General features: G+C 64.0%; 2 protein-coding genes across 4 annotated transcripts in view; one reads left to right on the top strand and one right to left on the bottom strand.

Moving 5' to 3' along the window:
• Nucleotides 1–769: 769 nt before the first annotated feature.
• SEMA4C (semaphorin 4C) lies at nucleotides 770–17758 on the bottom strand. Of its 3 annotated transcripts, none has more exons than XM_086865443.1 (15): nucleotides 17708–17758; nucleotides 15468–15605; nucleotides 12808–12956; nucleotides 12660–12722; nucleotides 12036–12134; nucleotides 11444–11540; nucleotides 11251–11367; nucleotides 10398–10549; nucleotides 7620–7795; nucleotides 6607–6751; nucleotides 5074–5296; nucleotides 3976–4091; nucleotides 3738–3895; nucleotides 3220–3290; nucleotides 770–2669 (listed from the first exon to the last, which is right to left on the bottom strand). In XM_086865443.1, exons 2-15 carry the CDS (start codon nucleotides 15571–15573, stop codon nucleotides 1828–1830), a joined length of 2514 nt encoding a protein of 837 aa, XP_086721569.1. In that variant the 5' UTR covers nucleotides 15574–15605; nucleotides 17708–17758; the 3' UTR covers nucleotides 770–1827. The 3 variants fall into 3 exon arrangements, with proteins under 3 accessions (XP_086721569.1, XP_086721568.1, XP_086721567.1); XM_086865442.1 differs by lacking the exon at nucleotides 17708–17758 and adding an exon at nucleotides 17498–17693; XM_086865441.1 differs by lacking the exon at nucleotides 17708–17758 and having other exon boundaries at nucleotides 15468–15714.
• Nucleotides 17759–20015: 2257 nt separating this feature from the next.
• SNRNP200 (small nuclear ribonucleoprotein U5 subunit 200) overlaps nucleotides 20016–20297 on the top strand; it is a 78747-nt gene continuing 78465 nt past the window's right edge. Inside the window, exon 1 of the mRNA XM_086865478.1 lies at nucleotides 20016–20254. Coding sequence (XP_086721604.1) covers nucleotides 20210–20254 — 45 coding nt within the window. The 5' untranslated portion in view covers nucleotides 20016–20209. The remainder of the gene's footprint in view (nucleotides 20255–20297) is intronic.

Raw genomic sequence — 20297 nt, 5'->3', positions numbered from 1 at the left:
GCAATGGGGGGGGGGGTCCTAGGGCAATGGGGGTTCCCCGATATCGGGGTGTCCCTGGGCTTCCCCTCCCCGTGATGGGATTCCCAGCGCTTCCCCCCACCCCCATCCCATTTCCAGGCCCCCCTCCCCATTCCCAGCCCCCCCGACCTCATTCCCAGCCCCCCCCATCCCATTCCCAGCCCCCCCTCCCCATTCCCAACCCCCAATCCCATTCCCAGCCCCCCCGACCTCATTCCCAGCCCCCCCCATCCCATTCCCAGCCCCCCCTCCCCATTCCCAACCCCCAATCCCATTCCCAGCCCCCCATCCCATTCCCAGCCCCCCCCATCCCATTCCCAGCCCCCCTGACCCCATTCCCAGCCCCCCCCTCCCCATTCCCAGCCCACCCAATCCCATTCCCAGCCCCCCATCCCATTCCCAGCCCCCCATCCCATTCCCAGCCCCCCCCATCCCATTCCCAGCCCCCCTGACCCCATTCCCAGCCCCCCATCCCATTCCCAGCCCCCCCATCCCATTTCCTGCCCTTTTCCCAGCAGAGCCTCCCCGGGGACCCCCCCTCGCTGCCCCCCGGCATCCGGGGAGGGTCCGGGGTGAGCCCGGCCCGGCCCCCCCGCCTGGGAACGGCTCCGCTTTGCCCATTTTTAGCCCCGCTGGAGCTTTTTCCATGAGCTCAGCACCGGGGGGAGCCCAAAAACCTCCCCCAGAGCCCCCCCAGAACCTCCGCGGAGAGAGAAAAAGGAAAGAAAAAATAAATCCGAGATTTGTCGCGTTTTGGTTTTTTTTGAGGTTTTTTTTGGCTTTTTTTTTTTTTTTTTTGGAAGTCGTTTTATTATTAATATAAAAATACTCACGTATTTACAGCAAATAAATATATTTCGGTAACAAATAAATTACACTGGGGGGGTTATACAAAAGGGGAGGGGGCGTGCAGGGGGGGACAGGAGGGGACAGAGCCCCGGGGAGGGGACACGGAGGGGGAGGGAGTGGAGATAGAAAAGTTGTCAGGAAGAAAAAACCCGAAATCAGCCCAAAAAAACGTCCCGAGGGCACCGGCCCGGGGTGTCCCCAAGTCTGTCCCTCCATGGGGACACGGTACCGAAGGCGGGGGCGGGCACCGGGGGTGACAGCGGTGTCCCCAGGGAGGGGACAGGGCCAGGGTGACAGCCCTGTCCCCACAGGGCAGGTGCCACGATCCTGTCCCCAAGGGTGGGTGTCACCCGCAAGGCAGACACCGGTGCCAGGGTGACAGTGCTGTCCCCATAGTGGGCACTGGGGTGACAGTGCTGTCCCCAAGGTGGGCACTGGGGTGACAGTCCTGTCCCCAAGGTGGGCACTGGGGTGACACCGCTGTGCCCAGGGCAGATGCTGGGGTGACAATCTTGTCCCCAGTGCTGGGTGACAATCCTGTCCCCAGTGCCAGGTGCCAGGGTGCCCATCCTGTCCCCAATGCTGGGGTGACAACCCTGTCCCCAACACCGGGTGCTGGATGCCAATCCTGTCCTGGGTGCCAGGGTGACAATCCTGTCCCCAGTACTGGGGTGCCCATGGGGTGCTGAGGTGCCAATCTTGCCCTGGTACCGGTGCCAGGGTGACAATCCTGTCCAGGGTGCCAGGGTGCCAATCCTGTCCCGGTACCGGTGCCAGGGTGCCCATCCTGTCCCCAGTGCTGGTGCCAGGGTGCCAATCCTGTCCAGGGTGCCAGGGTGCCCATCCTGTCCCGGTACCGGTGCCAGGGTGCCCATCCTGTCCCCGGTGCCGGATGCCAACCCTGCCCCGGTACCGGTTCCAGGCGTCCCTCCGCTCTCCCGGCGCCGAGGCTGGCGCCGCTCACACCGACGACTCCTCGGGGTTGGAGTCGGGCAGGGTCTGGCGCTGCTGCAGCTTTCTCCGCAGCTCCTCGGCCAGCTCCGCGCAGGCCGGCCGCTCCTCGGCGCCCAGCGCCAGCCGGATGTAGCCGTTGGAGGCCGAGCCGCGCAGGGGGCCCAGGTGGATGCGGGTGGGCGAGTGCAGCGGCTGCCCGGGGATGGCGGCGGGCGGCGAGCCGGCCCCGGGGCCGCCGTTGCGGCAGCAGGCGCCGCCGGCCGTGCTGGCGTGGCCGGGCACGATCTTGAGCGACCCGTCCGAGTAGTAATAACTGGAAGGATCCCAAAGCTTCTCGTCCGAGTCGGAGGCGGCGCTGGAGGCGAAGCGAGGGCTGGGCGGCTCTTTGGGCAGCTCGATGGGGTACACCAGGGTGCTCTCGATGGCTTTGGTGGCTTTGCCCAGCTCGTGGCGCAGCCGGTGCCAGAGCGACAGCACGGCCAGCAGCAGCAGCAGGCACAGGGCGCCCAGGCACACGGCCAGCACCCAGACGGCGCCCGGGCTCTCCAGCGGCGCCCGAGTCTCCAGCGGGGCGCCCGGGCCGGGCAGCACGGCCACGCGGTACTCCTGGGCCGGCAGCAGGGCTCCCTGCTCCTCGGCCAGGCAGCGGTACGTGCCGCTGTGCTGAGCGCCCGCCGCCGGCACCACCAGCGCCCGCAGCCGCGACTCGCCCAGAACCAGAACCTGCTCGGCCGCCAGGGCTCGGCCCTCGAAGGTCCAGAGGGCGCGGGCCAGGTTGGAGCCCAGGCGACACGTCAGGACCAGGTCGGTGCCCGCCACCACCGACACGTTCTTGGGAGTGAGGGGACCTGGGGGGACATGGAGGGGAGGGGTGAGGTGGGGGGATCTGTGGGGTGGGATCCATGGGTGGGATCTGTGGGATGGGATGGGATCCATGGGATGGGATGGGATCCATAGGATGGGATGGGATGAATGGGATCCATGGGTGGGATCTGTGGGGTGGGATCCATGGGGTGGGGTGGGATCCATGGGATGGGATGGGATGGGATCCATGGGATGGGATGAATGGGATCCATGGGGTGGGATCCATGGGGTGGGATCCATGGGTGGGATCCATGGGGTGGGATCTGTGGGGTGGGATCCATGGGGTGGGATCCATGGGGTGGGATCCATGGGATGGGATCCATGGGGTGGGATCTGTGGGGTGAGATCCATGGGTGGGATCCATGGGTGGGATCCATGGGGTGAGATCCATGGGTGGGATCCATGGGGTGGGATCCATGGGATGGGATGAATGGGATCCATGGGGTGGGATCCATGGGTGGGATCCATGGGATCCATGGGGTGGGATCCATGGGGTGGCACGGGCACACCCGTGTGCCAGCAGTGGGGTCTCACCTTGCTTGGCCACCTGCGGCACGGAGCAGGCGCTGGTGTCGGAGCTCAGCACGTCCTGCACCAGGTGGGACCTGGGGGGACGGACACAGTGAGGGGGTGCCCGTGGTGTCCCCTCCCCAGGGACCCCCAGGGATCCCTGATCCCACCCTGGGACCCTGCAGGGACACCCCGAATTATCACTGGGGACCCTGCAGGGACACCCCAAATTCCCACCCTGGGACCCTGCAGGGACACCCCGAATTATCACTGGGGACCCTGCAGGGACACCCCAAATTCCCACCCTGGGACCCTGCAGGGACACCCCGAATTATCACTGGGGATCCTGCAGGGACACCCCAAATTCCTGGTATCCCCGGGTGCTGTCTCCGGTGTCCCCGGTGTCCCTGGTGTCCCCGGTGTCCCCGGTGTCCCCGGTGTCCCCAGTGTCCCTGGTGTCCCCGGTGTCCCCAGTGTCCCCGGTGTCCCCAGTGCTGTCCCTGGTGTCCCCAGTGTCCCCGGTGTCCCCGGTGTCCCCGTACCCGTTGTGGCCGTCGCTGCGGACGCAGGCGCTGCCGTTGCGGCTCCAGGCGCAGTAGGGGTCCCGTGCCAGCACGCAGTCGGTGCAGCTCCGGTAGCGCCCGCACTCTGCCAGGGGCAGCTGCGCCAGCTGCAGGCGGGAGCCGGCGAACAGCAGCTTCTGCCAGGGGAGGGGACAGCGCTGAGGTGACGCCGCCGGGTGACACCGCCGGGTGACGCCGCCACCCCTGCCAGGCTCACCTTGGTGCCAGCCAGCGCCAGGCTCTCCACGGGCTGTGGCGGCTCGAACACCTGCAGCTCCTCCACCAGGTGTGTGTGGGAGCCCAGATCCAGCGCCTTGTGCACCCAGCCGTCACCTGCGGGCGGGCACGGGGCACGCTGGGGGCTGGCCCATGCTGCCCTGTCCCTTTGTGCCATGTCCCCTGTCCCTTCTGTCCCTGTCCCTCTGTGCCTGTTCCTTTGTGCCATGTCCCCTGTCCCCATCCCTTCCCCCTGTCCCCCTGTCCCCAGTCAGTGTCCCCATGTCCCCTGTCCCCATCCCTGTCCCCTATCCCCGTCCCTACCTGTCCCAATGAAGAGCACCTCGTAGGTGTCCCCATGTCCCCTGTCCCCATGTCCCCTGCCCCCCTGTCCCCATCCCTGTCCCCACCTGTCCCGATGAAGAGCACCTCGTAGGTGTCCCCATGTCCCCTGTCCCTGTCCCCTGTCCCTGTCCCCATGTCCCCATGTCCCCATCCCTGTCCCCACCTGTCCCGATGAAGAACACCTCGTAGGTGTCCCCATGTCCCCATGTCCCCTGTCCCCATCCCTGTCCCTGTCCCCATGTCCCCATGTCCCCTGTCCCCACCTGTCCCGATGAAGAGCACCTCGTAGGTTTCCCCATGTCCCCATGTCCCCATCCCTGTCCCCATGTCCCCATCAGTGTCCCCTGTCCCCACCTGTCCCGATGAAGAGCACCTCGTAGGTGTCCCCATGTCCCCATGTCCCCTGTCCCCATGTCCCTATGTCCCCTGTCCCCACCTGTCCCGATGAAGAGCACCTCGTAGGTGTCCCCATGTCCCCTGTCCCCTGTCCCTGTCCCCATGTCCCCATGTCCCCATGTCCCCATCCCTGTCCCCATGTCCCCTGTCCCCACCTGTCCCGATGAAGAGCACCTCGTAGGTGTCCCTTGTCCCCATGTCCCCATCCCTGTCCCCTGTCCCCTGTCCCCACCTGTCCCGATGAAGAGCACCTCGTAGGTGTCCCCATGTCCCCATGTCCCCTGTCCCCACCTGTCCCGATGAAGAGCACCTCGTAGGTGTTCCCATGTCCCCATGTCCCCATGTCCCCTGTCCCCACCTGTCCCGATGAAGAGCACCTCGTAGGTGTTCCCGTCCAGGCCGGCCACGCGATCCACCACGAGCTGGGTGAAGTTGGAGTCCCTCTTGAGCAGCAGGGGCCGGCCGCGCTGCGGGGCCACGGCCTCGTCCATCAGCGGGTGCTTCTTGGCGAAGTTGAGCGTGTTGTCGGGCAGCTCCAGCGAGCTGCCAAAGCCGTTCTGCCGGTGCCAGTCCGTGATGCACTGGGGACAGCGGGGACAGCTCAGGGCTGGCACGCGGCCCCCGGCCACGCCGGGGTCCCAAATTGTCACTAATCATCTCAAATTGTCCCAAATCATCAGAGCTGGAGACTAAATCATCCCAAATGGTCTCAAATCAACCCAAATCATCACAGCTGGAGCCTAAATCATCCCAAATCATCATCCCAAATCATCCCAGATCACCCCAAATCATCCCAAATCACCCCAAATCATCCCAAATCATCACCCCAAATCATCCCAGATCACCCCAAATCATCCCAAATCATCACAGCTGGAGCCTAAATCATCCCAAATCATCATCCCAAATCATCCCAGATCACCCCAAATCATCCCAAATCACCCCAAATCATCCCAAATCATCACGGCCGGAGCCCAAACCATCCCAAATGGTCTCAAATCAACCCAGATCATCACAGCTGGAGACTAAATCATCCCAAATCATCACCCCAAATCATCCCAGATCACCCCAAATCATCCCAAATCACCCCAAATCATCACAGCTGGAGACTAAATCATCCCAAATCATCATCCCAAATCAACCCAAATCATCACAGCTGGAGACTAAATCATCCCAAATCATCATCCCAAATCATCCCAGATCACCCCAAATCATCCCAAATCATCACGGCCGGAGCCCAAACCATCCCAAATGGTCTCAAATCAACCCAAATCATCACAGCTGGAGCCCAAATCATCCCAAATCATCATCCCAAATCAACCCAAATCATCCCAGATCATCACAGCTGGAGACTAAATCCTCTATTGGGGGCACAGCTGGATCCCAATCCCTCTCAGGAAGGCACATGGGATCCCAGATCCTCTTAGGAGGGCACAGCTGGATCCCAGCCCCCCAGAGATCACCTCCAGCCCCAGGGACAGATCCCAACCCCCCAGGGATCACCTCCAGCCCCACAGAAGTATGCCAGCCCCCCAGAGATCACCTCCAGCCCCACAGATGGATCCCAGGGATCACCTCCAGCCCCACAGAAGGATGCCAGCCCCCCAGAGAACACCTCCAGCCCCACAGACAGATCCCAGGGATCACCTCCAGCCCCATGGACAGATCCCAGAGAACACCCCCAGCCCCACAGATGGATCCCAGAGATCACCTCCAGCCCCACGGACAGATCCCAGACCCCCAGAGAACACCCCCAGCCCCACAGATGGATCCCAGAGATCACCTCCAGCCCCACGGACAGATCCCAGCCCCCCAGAGAACACCCCCAGCCCCACAGGTGGATCCCAGAGAACACCCCCAGCCCCAGGGCAGGCCCCGGGCACTGGGCTCTCACCGCGCCGGGCCGCGGGCTGGGCACCTCGCCCGAGTATCGGCCCCATTTCTGCGCCTGCTCCCGGTACTCCTTGTAGGGCCCCTCGAAGGCTTTGCGCACCTCCAGGATGTGGTAGCGGCAGATGGCAGAGACGTCCACGTCACCCCTGCGGGCACAGCGCCAGGACACTGCCACACGGGCACCGTGGCCACCACGGGTACCGGGACATGGCCACCATGGACACCATGGGCACCATGGGCACCATGGGCACTGGGACATGGCCACCATGGGCACCATGGGCACTGGGACATGGCCACCATGGGCACCATGGGCACTGGGACATGGCCACCATGGCCACCATGGGCACCATGGGCACCATGGCCACCATGGGCACCGGGACATGGCCACCATGGGCACTGGGACATGGCCACCATGGGCACCATGGCTACCATGGCCACCATGGGCACCATGGGCACCATGGGCACTGGGACATGGCCACCATGAGCACCATGGGCACTGGGACATGGCCACCATGGCCACCATGGGCACCATGGGCACTGGGACATGGCCACCATGGGCACCGTGGCCACCACGGGCACTGCGACATGGCCACCATGGGCACCATGGGCACCGGGACATGGCCACCATGGCCACCATGGGCACCATGGGCACCATGGGCACCGGGACATGGCCACCATGGCCACCATGGGCACTGGGACATGGCCACCATGGCCACCATGGGCACTGGGACATGGCCACCATGGGCACTGGGACATGGCCACCACAGACACAGTGACACGGCCACCATGGCCACCACAGACACAGTGACACGGCCACCACGGCCCCGGGGCCGGGCCGGTGCTCACCAGCGGGCGCGGAAGACGCCGAAGAAGGCGGTGTCCTGCCAGCGGGCGCCGGGCAGGGTGAACACGGCCCCAGGGCCGGGCCACCACAGACACAGTGACACGGCCACCATGGCCACCACAGACACAGTGACACGGCCACCACGGCCCCGGGGCCGGGCCGGCGCTCACCAGCGGGCGCGGAAGACGCCGAAGAAGGCGGTGTCCTGCCAGCGGGCGCCGGGCAGGGTGAACACGGCCTGCAGGCGGTTGAAGTGCAGCTGCTGCTCCGGGGCCGAGCACAACAAGCGCGCCTTCAGGAACGACGTCCACTTCTTCTGCAGCGTCCGCGCGCCGCCCACGTCACCCTGCGGGGACGGGGACAGCGTGGGGACAGGGACGGGGACAACATGGGGATGGGGACAGGGACAGTGTGGGGACGGGGACAGCGTGGGGACAGGGACACTGTGGGGATGGGGACAGGGACAGCGTGGGGATGGGGACAGGGACAGCGTGGGGATGGGGACAGCGTGGGGACAGGGACAGAGTGGGGACAGGGATGGGGACAACATGGGGATGGGGACAGGGACAGCGTGGGGATGGGGACAGCGTGGGGACAGGGACAAGGACAGTGTGGGGATGGGGACAGTGTGGGGATGGGGACAGGGACAGGGACAGCGTGGGGACAGGGACACTGTGGGCTCAGGGACAGGGACAGTGTGGGGATGAGGACAGTGTGGGGACAGGGACAGGGACAGTGTAGGGACAGGGACAGTGTGGGGACAGGGACAGGGACAGTGTGGGGACAGGGACAGGGACACCGTGGGGACTGGGACAAGGCCACCATGGTGACCATGGTCACCAGGACAGGGCCACACCATGGTGACCATGAGCACCAGGACAGGGCCACCAAGGACACCAGGACAAGGCCACCATGGTGACCATGGGCACCAGGACAGGGCCACCAAGGACACCAGGACAAGGCCACCAAGGACACCAGGACAGGGCCACCATGGTCACCAGGACAAGGCCACCAAGGACACCAGGACAAGGCCACCATGGTGACCATGGGCACCAGGACAGGGCCACCAAGGACACCAGGACAAGGCCACCATGGTGACCAGGACAGGGCCACCAAGAGCATGGGGACAGGGCCACCACGTCACACCCTAACGTATTACATTCTAATAATTATATAACAATTTTAAAATCCTAAAAAACCCACAATAAACATAAAACGAGTTTTGTATCGTCACGCATCACCCGCGAGAAACGCGATGATAATTAATTAATGACGATGATAATTATAAATATAATTAGGGAATTAGTAAAAACGCCTCGGTTTCATGATGATGATTTCATGTCACGTGCAAAAAAAATTAATGATAATCATGAGAAATGGAATAATTATTAATGGAATGTAATAATGGAATGATTAAGCAAAGTGCATTAATTTCATAGCGATAATAATGGAAATATTAGCACAAAGTCGTTAGTTTGATGATGATAATAATGGAAATATTAGCAGGAATAGATTAATTTTGTGATGATAATAATGGAAATATTAGCAGGAATAGATTAGTTTTGTGATGATAATAATGGAAATATTAGCAGGAATAGATTAATTTCATGATGATAATAATGGAAATATTAGCAGGAATAGATTAATTTCGTGATGTTAATAATGGAAATATTAGCAGGAATAGATTAATTTCATGATGATAATAATGGAAATATTAGCAGGAATAGATTAGTTTTGTGATGATAATAATGGAAATATTAGCAGGAATAGATTAGTTTTGTGATGATAATAATGGAAATATTAGCAGGAATAGATTAGTTTTGTGATGATAATAATGGAAATATTAGCAGGAATAGATTAGTTTTGTGATGATAATAATGGAAATATTAGCAGGAATAGATTAGTTTTGTGATGATAATAATGGAAATATTAGCAGGAATAGATTAATTTCGTGATGATTATAAAAATAATAATAATGGGAATATTAATAGGAGTGTATTAATTTTATAATGATAACATTAATGAAAGTATTAGCAGAAACATCTGAATTTCATCATAATAATGACAATATTAATAGAATTCAATTAATTTCATGATAATAATAATGACAATAATAATAGAATTAAACTAATTTTGTGATAACATTAATATGGAAGTGGAAATATTAATAGATATGCACTAATTTTGTGATGATATTAGCAGAAATATTAATGAAAGCACATTAATGTCACACCCAGCCCCTGCTGGGCTTGGCTTGAGCGCCACCAGCACTGCCCAAACCTAAACCCAAACCTAAACCCAAACTTAAACCCAGACCCAAACCTAAACCCAAACCCACACCCAAACCCAAACCTAAACCTAAACCCAAACCTAAACCCAAACCCAAACCTAAACCCAAACCCAAACCTAAACCTAAACCCAAACCCACACCCAAACCCAAACCTAAACCCAAACCCAAACCTAAACCCAAACCCAAACCTAAACCTAAACCTAAACCTAAACCCAAACCTAAACCCAAACCCACACCCACACCCAAACCCAAACCTAAACCCAAACCCAAACCTAAACCTAAACCCAAACCCAAACCCAAACCTAAACCTAAACGTAAACCCAAATCCAAACCCAAACCTAAACCCAAGCCAGCCTTGTGTCCCCAGGTGTCCCCAGATGTCCCCAGGCTGTCCCCAGCTGTCCCCAGGTATCCCCAGGTGTCCCCAGGTGTATCTCAGGTGTACCTCAGCTGTCCCCAGGTGTCCCCAGGTATCCCCAGGTGTCCCCAGGTATCCCCAGGTGTTCCCAGGTATCCCCAGGTGTCCCCAGGTATCCCCAGGTGACCCCAGGTATACCTCAGCTGTCCCTCAGCTGTCCCCCAGCTGTCCCCAGGTGTATCTCAGGTGTATCTCAGGTGTACCTCAGCTGTCCCCAGCTGTCCCCAGCTGTCCCCATACCTTGCAGACCCGTGCCACGCGTGCCACCACCTGCTCAGCGTAGCAGTCGTACTCGACGGCGCGCTCGCTGAAGAAGAAGTACACCTTGTCATCGTCGCCGCTGCCGCTGCCCGCGCTCTCCGGCACGAAGGCGGACGCCACGAAGTGGGGCTCTGCGGAGGCACGGTGTCACCGGCGTCCCCCGGGTCCCCTCCCCGCGCCCCACACGGTGTCACCGGCGTCCCCCGGGTCCCCTCCCCGCGCCCCACACGGTGTCACCGGCGTCCCCCGGGTCCCCTCCCCGCGCCCCACACGGTGTCACCGGTGCCCCCCAGGTCCCCTCCCCGCGCCCCACACGGTGTCACCGGCGTCCCCCGGGTCCCCTCCCCGCGCCCCACACGGTGTCACCGGCGTCCCCCGGGTCCCCTCCCCGCGCCCCACACGGTGTCACCGGTGCCCCCCGGGTCCCCCTGCCGCGCCCCACACGGTGTCACCGGCGTCCCCCGGGTCCCCTCCCCGCGCCCCACACGGTGTCACCGGCGTCCCCCGGGTCCCCTCCCCGCCGCGCCCCACACGGTGTCACCGGCGTCCCCCGGGTCCCCTCCCCGTGCCCCACACGGTGTCACCGGCGTCCCCCGGGTCCCCTCCCCGCGCCCCACACAGCGTCACCGGCGCCCCCCGGGTCCCCTCCCCGCGCCCCACACGGCGTCACCGGCGTCCCCCGGGTCCCCTCCCCGCGCCCCACACGGTGTCACCGGCGTCCCCCGGGTCCCCTCCCCGCGCCCCACACGGCGTCACCGGCGCCCCCCGGGTCCCCTCCCCGCGCCCCACACGGTGTCACCGGCGTCCCCCGGGTCCCCTCCCCGCGCCCCACCGTTCAGCCAGGACGTCAGGTACTCTGTCTTCATGGAGTAGTGCGGGCCCAGGTTGCGCAGGATGACGGGCTCCGTGCCCAGGAAGTTGTTGAAGGTGGCCGAGTAGAGCTCCCCGTCTGTGAGGGAGGGGTTTTAGGGGGGGTGGCGGCTGTTGGGGACACCCCCCCCGGGTCCCCCAGAGGTGTCACCTACCCACGATGAGGCCGGTGTGGCCCTTGGTGGGGTCGTAGGGACATTTGCCTTTGCCGTCCTCGAATGCCACCGGGTCCAGGGTGAAGCCAGAGAGCTCCTGGGGGGCACGGGGAGGGTGGGGGGTCCTAAGTCAGGTCCCCCCCCTGCCAGACAGGCCCCAGGCACAGGGACATCCCCCTGAGTGACCCTCCTGGGGGCAGGGACAGCCCTCGAGGAGACAGGGACACCCCTGGATGAGCCATCCTGGAGACAGGGACAGCCCTGGATGATCCCTTATGGCGACAAGGACACCCCTGGACCATCCTGGGGACAGTGGCACCCCTGGATGATCCACCCTGGGGACAGTGGCACCCCTGGATGAGCCATCCTGGGGACAGGGACACCCCTGGATGGGCCACCCTGGGGACAGGAACCCCTCCAGAATGACCCACCTGGGACACCCCAAGTGCGCAGCAGACACCCCCAACCCTCCCTCACGCACACAAACCCCACCCCACGCGTACAAGGACACCCCTAAACGCCGTCCCTGGGGACAAGGCCACCCTGCAGGGGGGCACTGGGGTCCCCCCGGCCTTTGGGGACCCCCACTCACGATGTAGGTGCACTTGGGCTGGAAGGCGTAGGTGCCGCAGGCGTACAGGTGAGAGCTGTTGTAGCTCTGCAGGAAGCGCACGTAGTTGAAACAGTCGGTCTGGGAGGGGACACAGGGGACATTAATGGCACAGCACGGGGCGTGGGGACACGGCGTGGGGACACTGGCATGGGACAGGGGTCACTCCCATCACATGGGGACAGGAGACACAGCACAGGGACACTGGGGCTGGGACACTGGGGCTGGAATGGCATGGGTTCACAGGGTGACAGCACAGGGACACAGGGTGACAGCACAGGGACACAGGGTGACAGGGACACTGGGGCTGGAATGGCACAGAGACAGGGACACAGGGTGACAGCACAGGGACACAGGGTGACAGGGACACTGGGGCTGGAATGGCACAGAGACAGGGACACAGGGTGACAGCACAGGGACACAGGGTGACAGGGACACTGGGGCTGGAATGGCACAGGGACAGGGACACTGGGGCTGGAATGGCACAGGGACAGGGACACAGGGTGACAGGGACACTGGGGCTGGAATGGCACAGGGACAGGGACACAGGGTGACAGGGACACTGGGGCTGGCACGCTGTCCCACCCCCCGGCACCCAGCACCCACCTGGTTGTTCTTGCCCTTCTGCACGCACTCCGCTTTCTTCTCCAGGGGCGCCTGCCAGGAGATCTGGGGGTGGCAGAGGGGTCAGGGGCTGGCGGGTCACCCCCCACCCCAAACCCCCGGCGGTTTTTGGGGTGTCCCGGGGTCTCACCGCCGCCTTCAGCTCCACGGTGCCGGTGGCCAGGGCGAACACGGCCTCGCGGGCGCCCACGTAGAGCATTGCTTCGGCCTCGTCCAGCGTCAGCGTCACGTAGTGAGACACCCCGCCCTGGGAGAAGCGCTTGGCAGTGTCCCGCAGCTCTGTGGGGACAGGGACAGCGGGCTGGGACCCCCCCACAGCTCTGTGGGGACACTGGGACCCCATAGCATCACCCACCCCTGCCAGACCCCACCCGCAGCTCTGTGGGGACAGGGACACTGGGCTGGGACCCCCCCACAGCTCTGTGGGGACGCTGGGACCCCCCCACAGCTCTGTGGGGACAGGGACAGCGGGCTGGGACCCCCCCACAGCTCTGTGGGGACAGGGACAGCGGGCTGGGACCCCCCCAAAGCTCTGTGGGGACAGGGACAGCGGGCTGAGACCCCCCCAAAGCTCTGTGGGGACAGGGACAGCGGGCTGGGACCCCCCCACAGCTCTGTGGGGACAGGGACAGCGGGCTGGGACCCCCCCAAAGCTCTGTGGGGACAGGGACAGCGGGCTGGGACCCCCCCCCAGCTCTGTGGGGACAGGGACAGCAGGCTGGGACCCCCCTACAGCTCTATGGGGACACTGGGACCCCCCCACAGCTCTGTGGGGACAGGGACACCGGGCTGGGACCCCACAGCATCCCCCACCCCCGCCAGACCCCACCCACAGCTCTGTGGGGACAGGGACAGCAGGCTGGGACCCCCTTACAGCTCTGTGGGGACACTGGGACCCCCCCACAGCTCTGTGGGGACAGGGACCCAGGGCAGGGACCCCCGTGCCCCCCCGCCCCCGCCAGACCCCCCCCGGAGCCCCCCGGCCCCGTGGCACACAAAGGTCCCTTTGTCACCGGCGGTGCCGGGTGAACAGTGGCCTTTGCAGGGACCCCGCGCCCCCCCCGCGCCCCCCGGCCACCCCCGGGCCCCGCAGAAAGGAACCATTGACGGGACAGAGGCAGGGCCCCGGCGGGGACAGGGACACGGGGCTGGCACGGCACGGGGGCGGCACGGGGACAGTGGCACTGCTGAGGGCGGGGGACAAGGGACACTGCACGGGGACAGTGGCACTGCTGAGGGTGGGGGACAAGGGACACTGCACGGGGACAGTGGAATGGCTGAGGGTGGGGGACAAGGGACACTGCACGGGGACAGTGGCACTGCTGAGGGTGGGGGACAAGGGACACTGCACGGGGACAGTGGAATGGCTGAGGGTGGGGGACAAGGGACACTGCACGGGGACAGTGGCACTGCTGAGGGTGGGGGACAAGGGACACTGCACGGGGACAGTGGCACTGCTGAGGGCGGGGGACAAGGGACACTGCACGGGGACAGTGGCACTGCTGAGGGTGGGGGACAAGGGACACTGCACAGGAACAGTGGAATGGCTGAGGGTGGGGGACAGGGCGTGGGGACAAGGGACACTGCACAGGGACAGTGGCACTGCTGAGGGCGGGGGACAAGGGACACTGCACAGGGACAGTGGCATAGCAGATGGCACAGGGACAGGGGACACTGGCACGCGACAGGGGAATGTGACACTGCACAGGGACACGGCATGGCACAGGGACAGGGCCACTGGAGCTGGCACAGCATGGGGACACAGGGTGACAGCACAGGGCAGGGACACAGGCTGCTGGCACAGGACAGGGACAGAATCTCGGGGTGCTGGCAGGGCAGGGGGACGTGGCAGAGGGATGGCACAGCAAAGGGACGGGGACAGGATGATGGCAGGGTGTGGGGACAGGAAACGGCCCAGGGATGGGACAGAGCAGACGGATGGGACAGGGCGTGGGCACAGGGGACGTGGAGGAGGGATAGGACAAAGGACCTGGCACAGGGATGGGGACAGGGGACAGGGATGGGACAGGGGACAGGGATGGGACAGGGGACACAGCACAGGGATGGGACAGGGGACACAGCACAGGGATGGGACAAGGGACACGGCACAGGGATGGGACAAGGGACACGGCACAGGGGACACAGCACAGGGATGGGGACAGGGGACATGGCACAGGGATGGCACAGGAGACAGCACAGGCATGGGACAGGGGACATGTCACAGGGATGGGACAAGGGACACGGCACAGGGGACATGTCACAGGGATGGCACAGGGGACACAGCACAGGGATGGGACAGGGGACATGTCACAGGGATGGGACAAGGGACACGGCACGGGGGACACAGCACAGGGATGGGGACAGGGGACATGGCACAGGGATGGCACAGGAGACAGCACAGGGATGGGACAGGGGACACGGCACAGGGATGGGGACAGGGGACACAGCACAGGGATGGGACAGGGGACACGGCACAGGGATGGGGACAGGGGACACAGCACAGGGATGGGACAGGGGACATGTCACAGGGATGGCACAGGGGACACAGCACAGGCATGGGACAGGGGACATGGCACAGGGCAGTGGCCCCCAGGCACCAGCACAGGGCTGGTCACACAGAGCACCACCCCTGCACGTCCCCCACGTGTCCCCACAGACCCCAGCTTTGGGGACACCCACCCCACAGCGCCGACACACACAGGCGGGGGGACAACAGCCACCACCACCGTGTCACCCCACCGTGACAAGGGACACAACCAACACCCCCCCGAACCCTCCTGTGGCACTCACCGGCGTAGGGGACAGTCCTCCTGGGCACAGCACTCCACGACACCCCCGGGGTGGCAGCGGCGCTGGTGGCAGCGGTGACGAGGGCCAGCAGCGCGGCGAGGGCCATGGCGCCGGCCCGGGGGGGACAGCGCGGGGTCCCTGGGGGGTGACACGGCCACACCGTGAGCCGGTCAGCTCCGCGGGGCAGCGGCGGCGTCACGCGGGCGGCGAGGGGACAAGGCGGCATTCAGGCAGCGCTGTCACGAGTTTGGGGGCGCCCCGAAGCCCCGGGGGCACCCCGAGCCTGCTCCCCCCTCCCTCCCTTCCCCACGGTCCCTCCGGAGCAGGAAACGGGACCCGGCCGTTTCCAACCTCCCCCTCCCCAGCACGTCCTGCCCGGGATGCCCCGGGGGTGCCCCCGCCGTGCTCCTCCCGCCCCCGGTGCCCCGGGCCGGGCAGGATGCGGCTGGGAATTGTTCTGCCCTGCCCGGAGGGAAGCAGGAAGTTGGGGGGGCTCGGGGGGGGCCCCCAGTGACGGCTCGGGAAGGATTTCCGGGAGGGTGGGGGGCCGGGAATGGCTGTGGGAATGGGGGACACCCCAGCCGGGCTTCCTGCGGCGGGGGGGTGAGGGTGCCACGGCCACAGCTGGGGTGTGATGGCCACATCTGGGGTGCCACGGCCACAGCTGGGGTGTGCTGGGGTGCCACTGGCACAGCTGGGGTGCCACTGGCACAGCTGGGGTGCCACGGGAACATCTGGGGTGTGCTGGGGTGCCACTGGCACAGCTGGGGTGCCACGGGAACATCTGGGGTGTGATGGCCACATCTGGGGTGTGATGGCCACATCTGGGGTGCGATGGGCACATCTGGGGCGCCAAGGGCACAGCTGGGGTGTGATGTGCACATCTGGGGCGCCTGGGGCACAGCTGGGGTGCCAGGGGGAAAAAAGGGGGTGCCACGAGCACAGCCAGGGCACAACGGGGTACCAGGGACACCGCTGAGGTGTCACAGGGAGAGTCGGGGTCCCACAGGCAAAGACGGGGTGTCACAGATGAATCTGGGGTGCCACAGGCCAATCCAGGGTCCCACAGGCAAAGATGGGGTGTCACAGATAAATCTGGGGTGCCACAGATGAATCTGGGGTGCCACAGGTAAATCTGGGGTGTCACAGGTAAATCTGGGGTGTCACAGGCCAATCCGGGGTGCCACAGGTAAATTTGGGGTGTCACAGGCCAATCCGGGGTGCCACAGGTATATCTGGGGTGCCACAGACCAATCCGGGGTGCCACAGGTAAACCCGGGGTGCCACAGATAAACCCGGGGTGCCAAAGATAAATCTGGGGTGCCACAGGTAAATCTGGGGTGCCACAGATAAACCCGGGGTGCCACAGATAAATCTGGGGTGCCACAGGCCAATCTGGGGTGCCACAGATAAACCCGGGGTGCCACAGGTAAATCTGGGGTGCCACAGGTAAATCTGGGGTGCCACAGGCCAATCTGGGGTGCCACAGATAAACCCGGGGTGCCACAGGTAAATCTGGGGTGCCACAGGCCAATCCGGGGTGCCACAGGTAAATCCGGGGTGCCACAGGTAAATCTGGGGTGCCACAGGTAAATCTGGGGTGTCACAGGCCAATCCGGGGTGCCCTGGGCACAGGCAGGGCGCCACAGCCATGGCCAAGCTGCCGTGGGCACGGCTGGGGTTCAACAGGCACAGCCGGGGTGCAACAGGCACGGCGACAGGGACAAAAGCACAGCGAGGGTGCCACAGGCCACGGCCGTGCCCGGGGTGTCCCGGGCACCATCGGGGTGCCCTGGGCAAAGCTGGGGTGCCCTGGGCACGGCCGGGGTGCCCCGAAGCGGGGACAGGCGCCCTCAGGCAGGCCGGTGTCCCCGCGGTCCCCAAGTTCAGCGCTGGACACCCGCGAGTGGCCTGAGGGGCCGGGGGTGCCACCCGGGGTCCCCACAACGGAGCCACCCCAGGGTCCCCACCACGCTGCCCGCCCTTCCCGGGGGTCCCCACACGCCCAGCGCACCCCCCGATCCCGGTACCGGGGAGGGGGGGGGTTCCCGGTGCACCGACGGATCCGAGCGGCCGTGAGGGGGATTCCGCCCCCCCCACATCCACGGGCGGCGGGGGGGGAGCCGGTGGCGATCCCCGGTACCGGCAGGAACAAAGCGCCTCCCCCTCCTCCTCCCGCCCCCGCGGCTCCGCCACAACAATACCGAGGCGGGGCGGGGCAGGGGGGGGCCCGCACTCACCTCAGGGCGCGGCGGCGGCGGCGGCGGCGGCGGCGGCGGCGGCGGGGAGGGAGGCGGCCGTGAGGGGCGGGGGGGGCCCGGGCGGGGCAGCGAGCGGCGGGAGGCGGCGGAGCGGGGCGGGAGCCCGGCGGGGCCCGGGCGGGGCGGCGGAGGGAGGCGGCGGAGCGGGGCGGGGGGCGCGGGGGGGCCCGGCCGGGGCGCGGGAGGCGGGAGCGGCCGTGAGGGGCGGCGGCGGGAGCGCGCCGCGCGGCTCCGCGGGACCCCGCCCCGCCCGTGACGTCACGGGCGCCCCTCAGGGGAGGGGGGCGCGGGTCGGGTCGGGTCAGATCGGAACCGCTCGGGTCGGGTCGGGTCAGATCGGAACCGCTCGGGTCGGGTCGGATCAGATCGGAACTGCTCTGATCGGATCGGGACAGATTGGAACCGCTCGGGTCGGCTCGGGTCAGATCGGAACCGCTCGGCTCGGGTCAGACCCCAGTCCAGTCGCAACCGCGTCCGCTCGGCTCAGATCGGCTCGGAACCAGTCGGGTCTAACTGGAACCAGTGGGCTCAACCAAGCTCAGCCCAGTTTGGCTCGGTTTGGGCCCGATACAGAACCAGTTCAGCCCAGTTCAGCCCAGTTCGGAGTGTCCTAGTTGGGCTCAGCCCGGTTCAGCCCAGTTTGGAGTGTCCTGGTTGGGCTCAGCCCGGTTCAGCCCAGTTCAGCCCAGTTCACCAGGCTCAGCTCAACCTGGTTTGGCTCAGCCCAGTTCAGCCCAGTTCAGAGTATCCTGGTTGGGCTCAGCCCAGTCCAGCCCAGTTTGGAGTGTCCTGGTTGGGCTCAGCCCGGTTCAGCCCAGTTCAGCCCAGTTCACCAGGCTCAGCTCAACCTGGTTTGGATCAGCCCAGTTCAGCCCAGTTCACTGGGCTCAGCTCAACCCGGTTTGAATCAGCCCAGTTCAGAGTATCCTGGTTGGGCTCAGCCCAGTCCAGCCCAGCTCAGCCCAGTTCACCAGGCTCAGCTCAACCCGGTTTGGATCAGCTCAGCTCGGTCTAACCCGGCTCAGCTCAGCCTGGTTTTACCCATCCCAGTTTGGCTCAGCTCAGCCCAGTTTGGCCAATCCCAGTTCAGCTTGTCTGGGATCCATTCCCGGGACCTGTCTGGGATCCATTCCCGGGACCTCTCTGGGATCCTTTCCTGGGACCTGTCCAGGATCCATTCCTGGGACCTGTCCGGGATCCATTCCCAGGACCTGTCTGGGATCCATTCCCAGGATTCCAAGAATCCTTCCCTGCCTGGGAATCCTGTCCAGGATCCCTGCCTGGAACATCTGACCAGGGGATCCTGTCTGGGAATCCTGTCGGGAATCCTGTCCATGAATCCTGTCTGGGAATCCTGTCCGGGAATCCTGTCTGGGAATCCTGTCCAGGATCCCTGCCTGGAACATCTGACCAGGGGATCCTGTCTAGGAATCCTGTCCGGGAATCCTACCTGGGAATCCTGTTGGGAATCCTGTCCGGGAATCCTGTCTGGGAATCCTACCAGGAATCCTGTCCAGGAATCCTACCGGGAAATCCTGCTTGGGAATCCTGTCCGGGAATCCCACCGGGAATCCTGTCCGGGAATCCCACCGGGAATCCTGTCCGGGAATCCTACCGAGTCCTAACAGGAATCCTGACTGGGAATCCCACCAGGAATCCTGTCTGGGTGCCCAGAGACCACCCCCAAATGTTCAGGGACCCCCCAATGCCCAGGGACCCCCCGGTGCCCAAGGACCCCCCCCAAATACCCAAAGACCCCCTAATACCCAAGGACCTCCCAATGCCCAGGGTCCCCACAATGCCCAGGGTCCCCCCAATTCCCAGGGACCCCCCAAATACCCAGAGTCCCCCCAATGCCCAGGGACCCCCCCCCGATGCCCAGAGTCCCCCCAGTGCCCAGAGACCCCTCAATTCCCAGGGTCCCCTCAATTCCCAGGGACCCCCCGCTGCCCAGGGACCCCCCGAGGCCCGGTGAGCACAATGTGGGGGTGACCAGAGCCCTTCTGGTGGCACCGGGAGCTCCCCGGGCACAGTTTGGGGGGGTCGCGCCCCCTCTTTGGGGACCACGTGAGGCCTCACCGGAAAGGGGCGTGGTCAGAGAGGGGCGTGGCTTACACACAACCAATAGGAATCGGCGGCTTTCGCGGTGACCCCGCCCACTGCCCCGCCCCGTCGCATTCAAACTCCCTCAGGCGCTCAAACGTCAATCAAAGCGTGGCGGGCTGGCGATCCGACTAATCACAGACAGCTCTTTGCGTGAGAGGCGGGATTTAGCGGGTATTAACCAATCAGAATGAAGTACGGGCGGAGACTCGCTCTCGCGAGAGCAGGCTCGCTTTCGGCACGCGCCTGACCCGGAAGTTCTGCTGAGGGAGCTTCCGGTGCGGCAGCGGCGCGGCCTCCTCAGGCCCCGGTCCCGTTCCCGCTCCGGTTCCCGTTCCCGCTCCGGTTCCCGTTCCCAGCCCCTTTCCCGGTGCAGCCATGGCGGACGTGACCGCTCGCAGCCTGCAGTATGAGTACAAGGCGGTAAGTGCGTGCCCGGTGCCCTGAAACCCCTCCCGTTACCGTG

This window comes from Cyanistes caeruleus, chromosome 29, assembly GCF_971803275.1.
Source record: "Cyanistes caeruleus chromosome 29, bCyaCae1.hap1.1, whole genome shotgun sequence".
Classification (NCBI taxonomy): domain Eukaryota; kingdom Metazoa; phylum Chordata; class Aves; order Passeriformes; family Paridae; genus Cyanistes; species Cyanistes caeruleus.
The sequence above is the reverse complement of the archived record's forward strand: the minus strand, read 5'-3'. Positions and strand labels throughout refer to the sequence as shown.

Coding starts and splice junctions, on each gene's coding strand:
- SEMA4C (XM_086865441.1), bottom strand. CDS start 15,693: ATGCCGCCTTGTCCCCTCGCCGCCCGCGTGACGCCGCCGCTGCCCCGC. Junction 6,752..7,619: donor GGCGTCTTCCGCGCCCGCTG/GTGAGCGCCGGC, acceptor CTGTGCCCGCAG/GGGTGACGTGGACGTCTCTG. Junction 4,092..5,073: donor GGTGCTCTTCATCGGGACAG/GTGGGGACAGGG, acceptor GCCCGCCCGCAG/GTGACGGCTGGGTGCACAAG.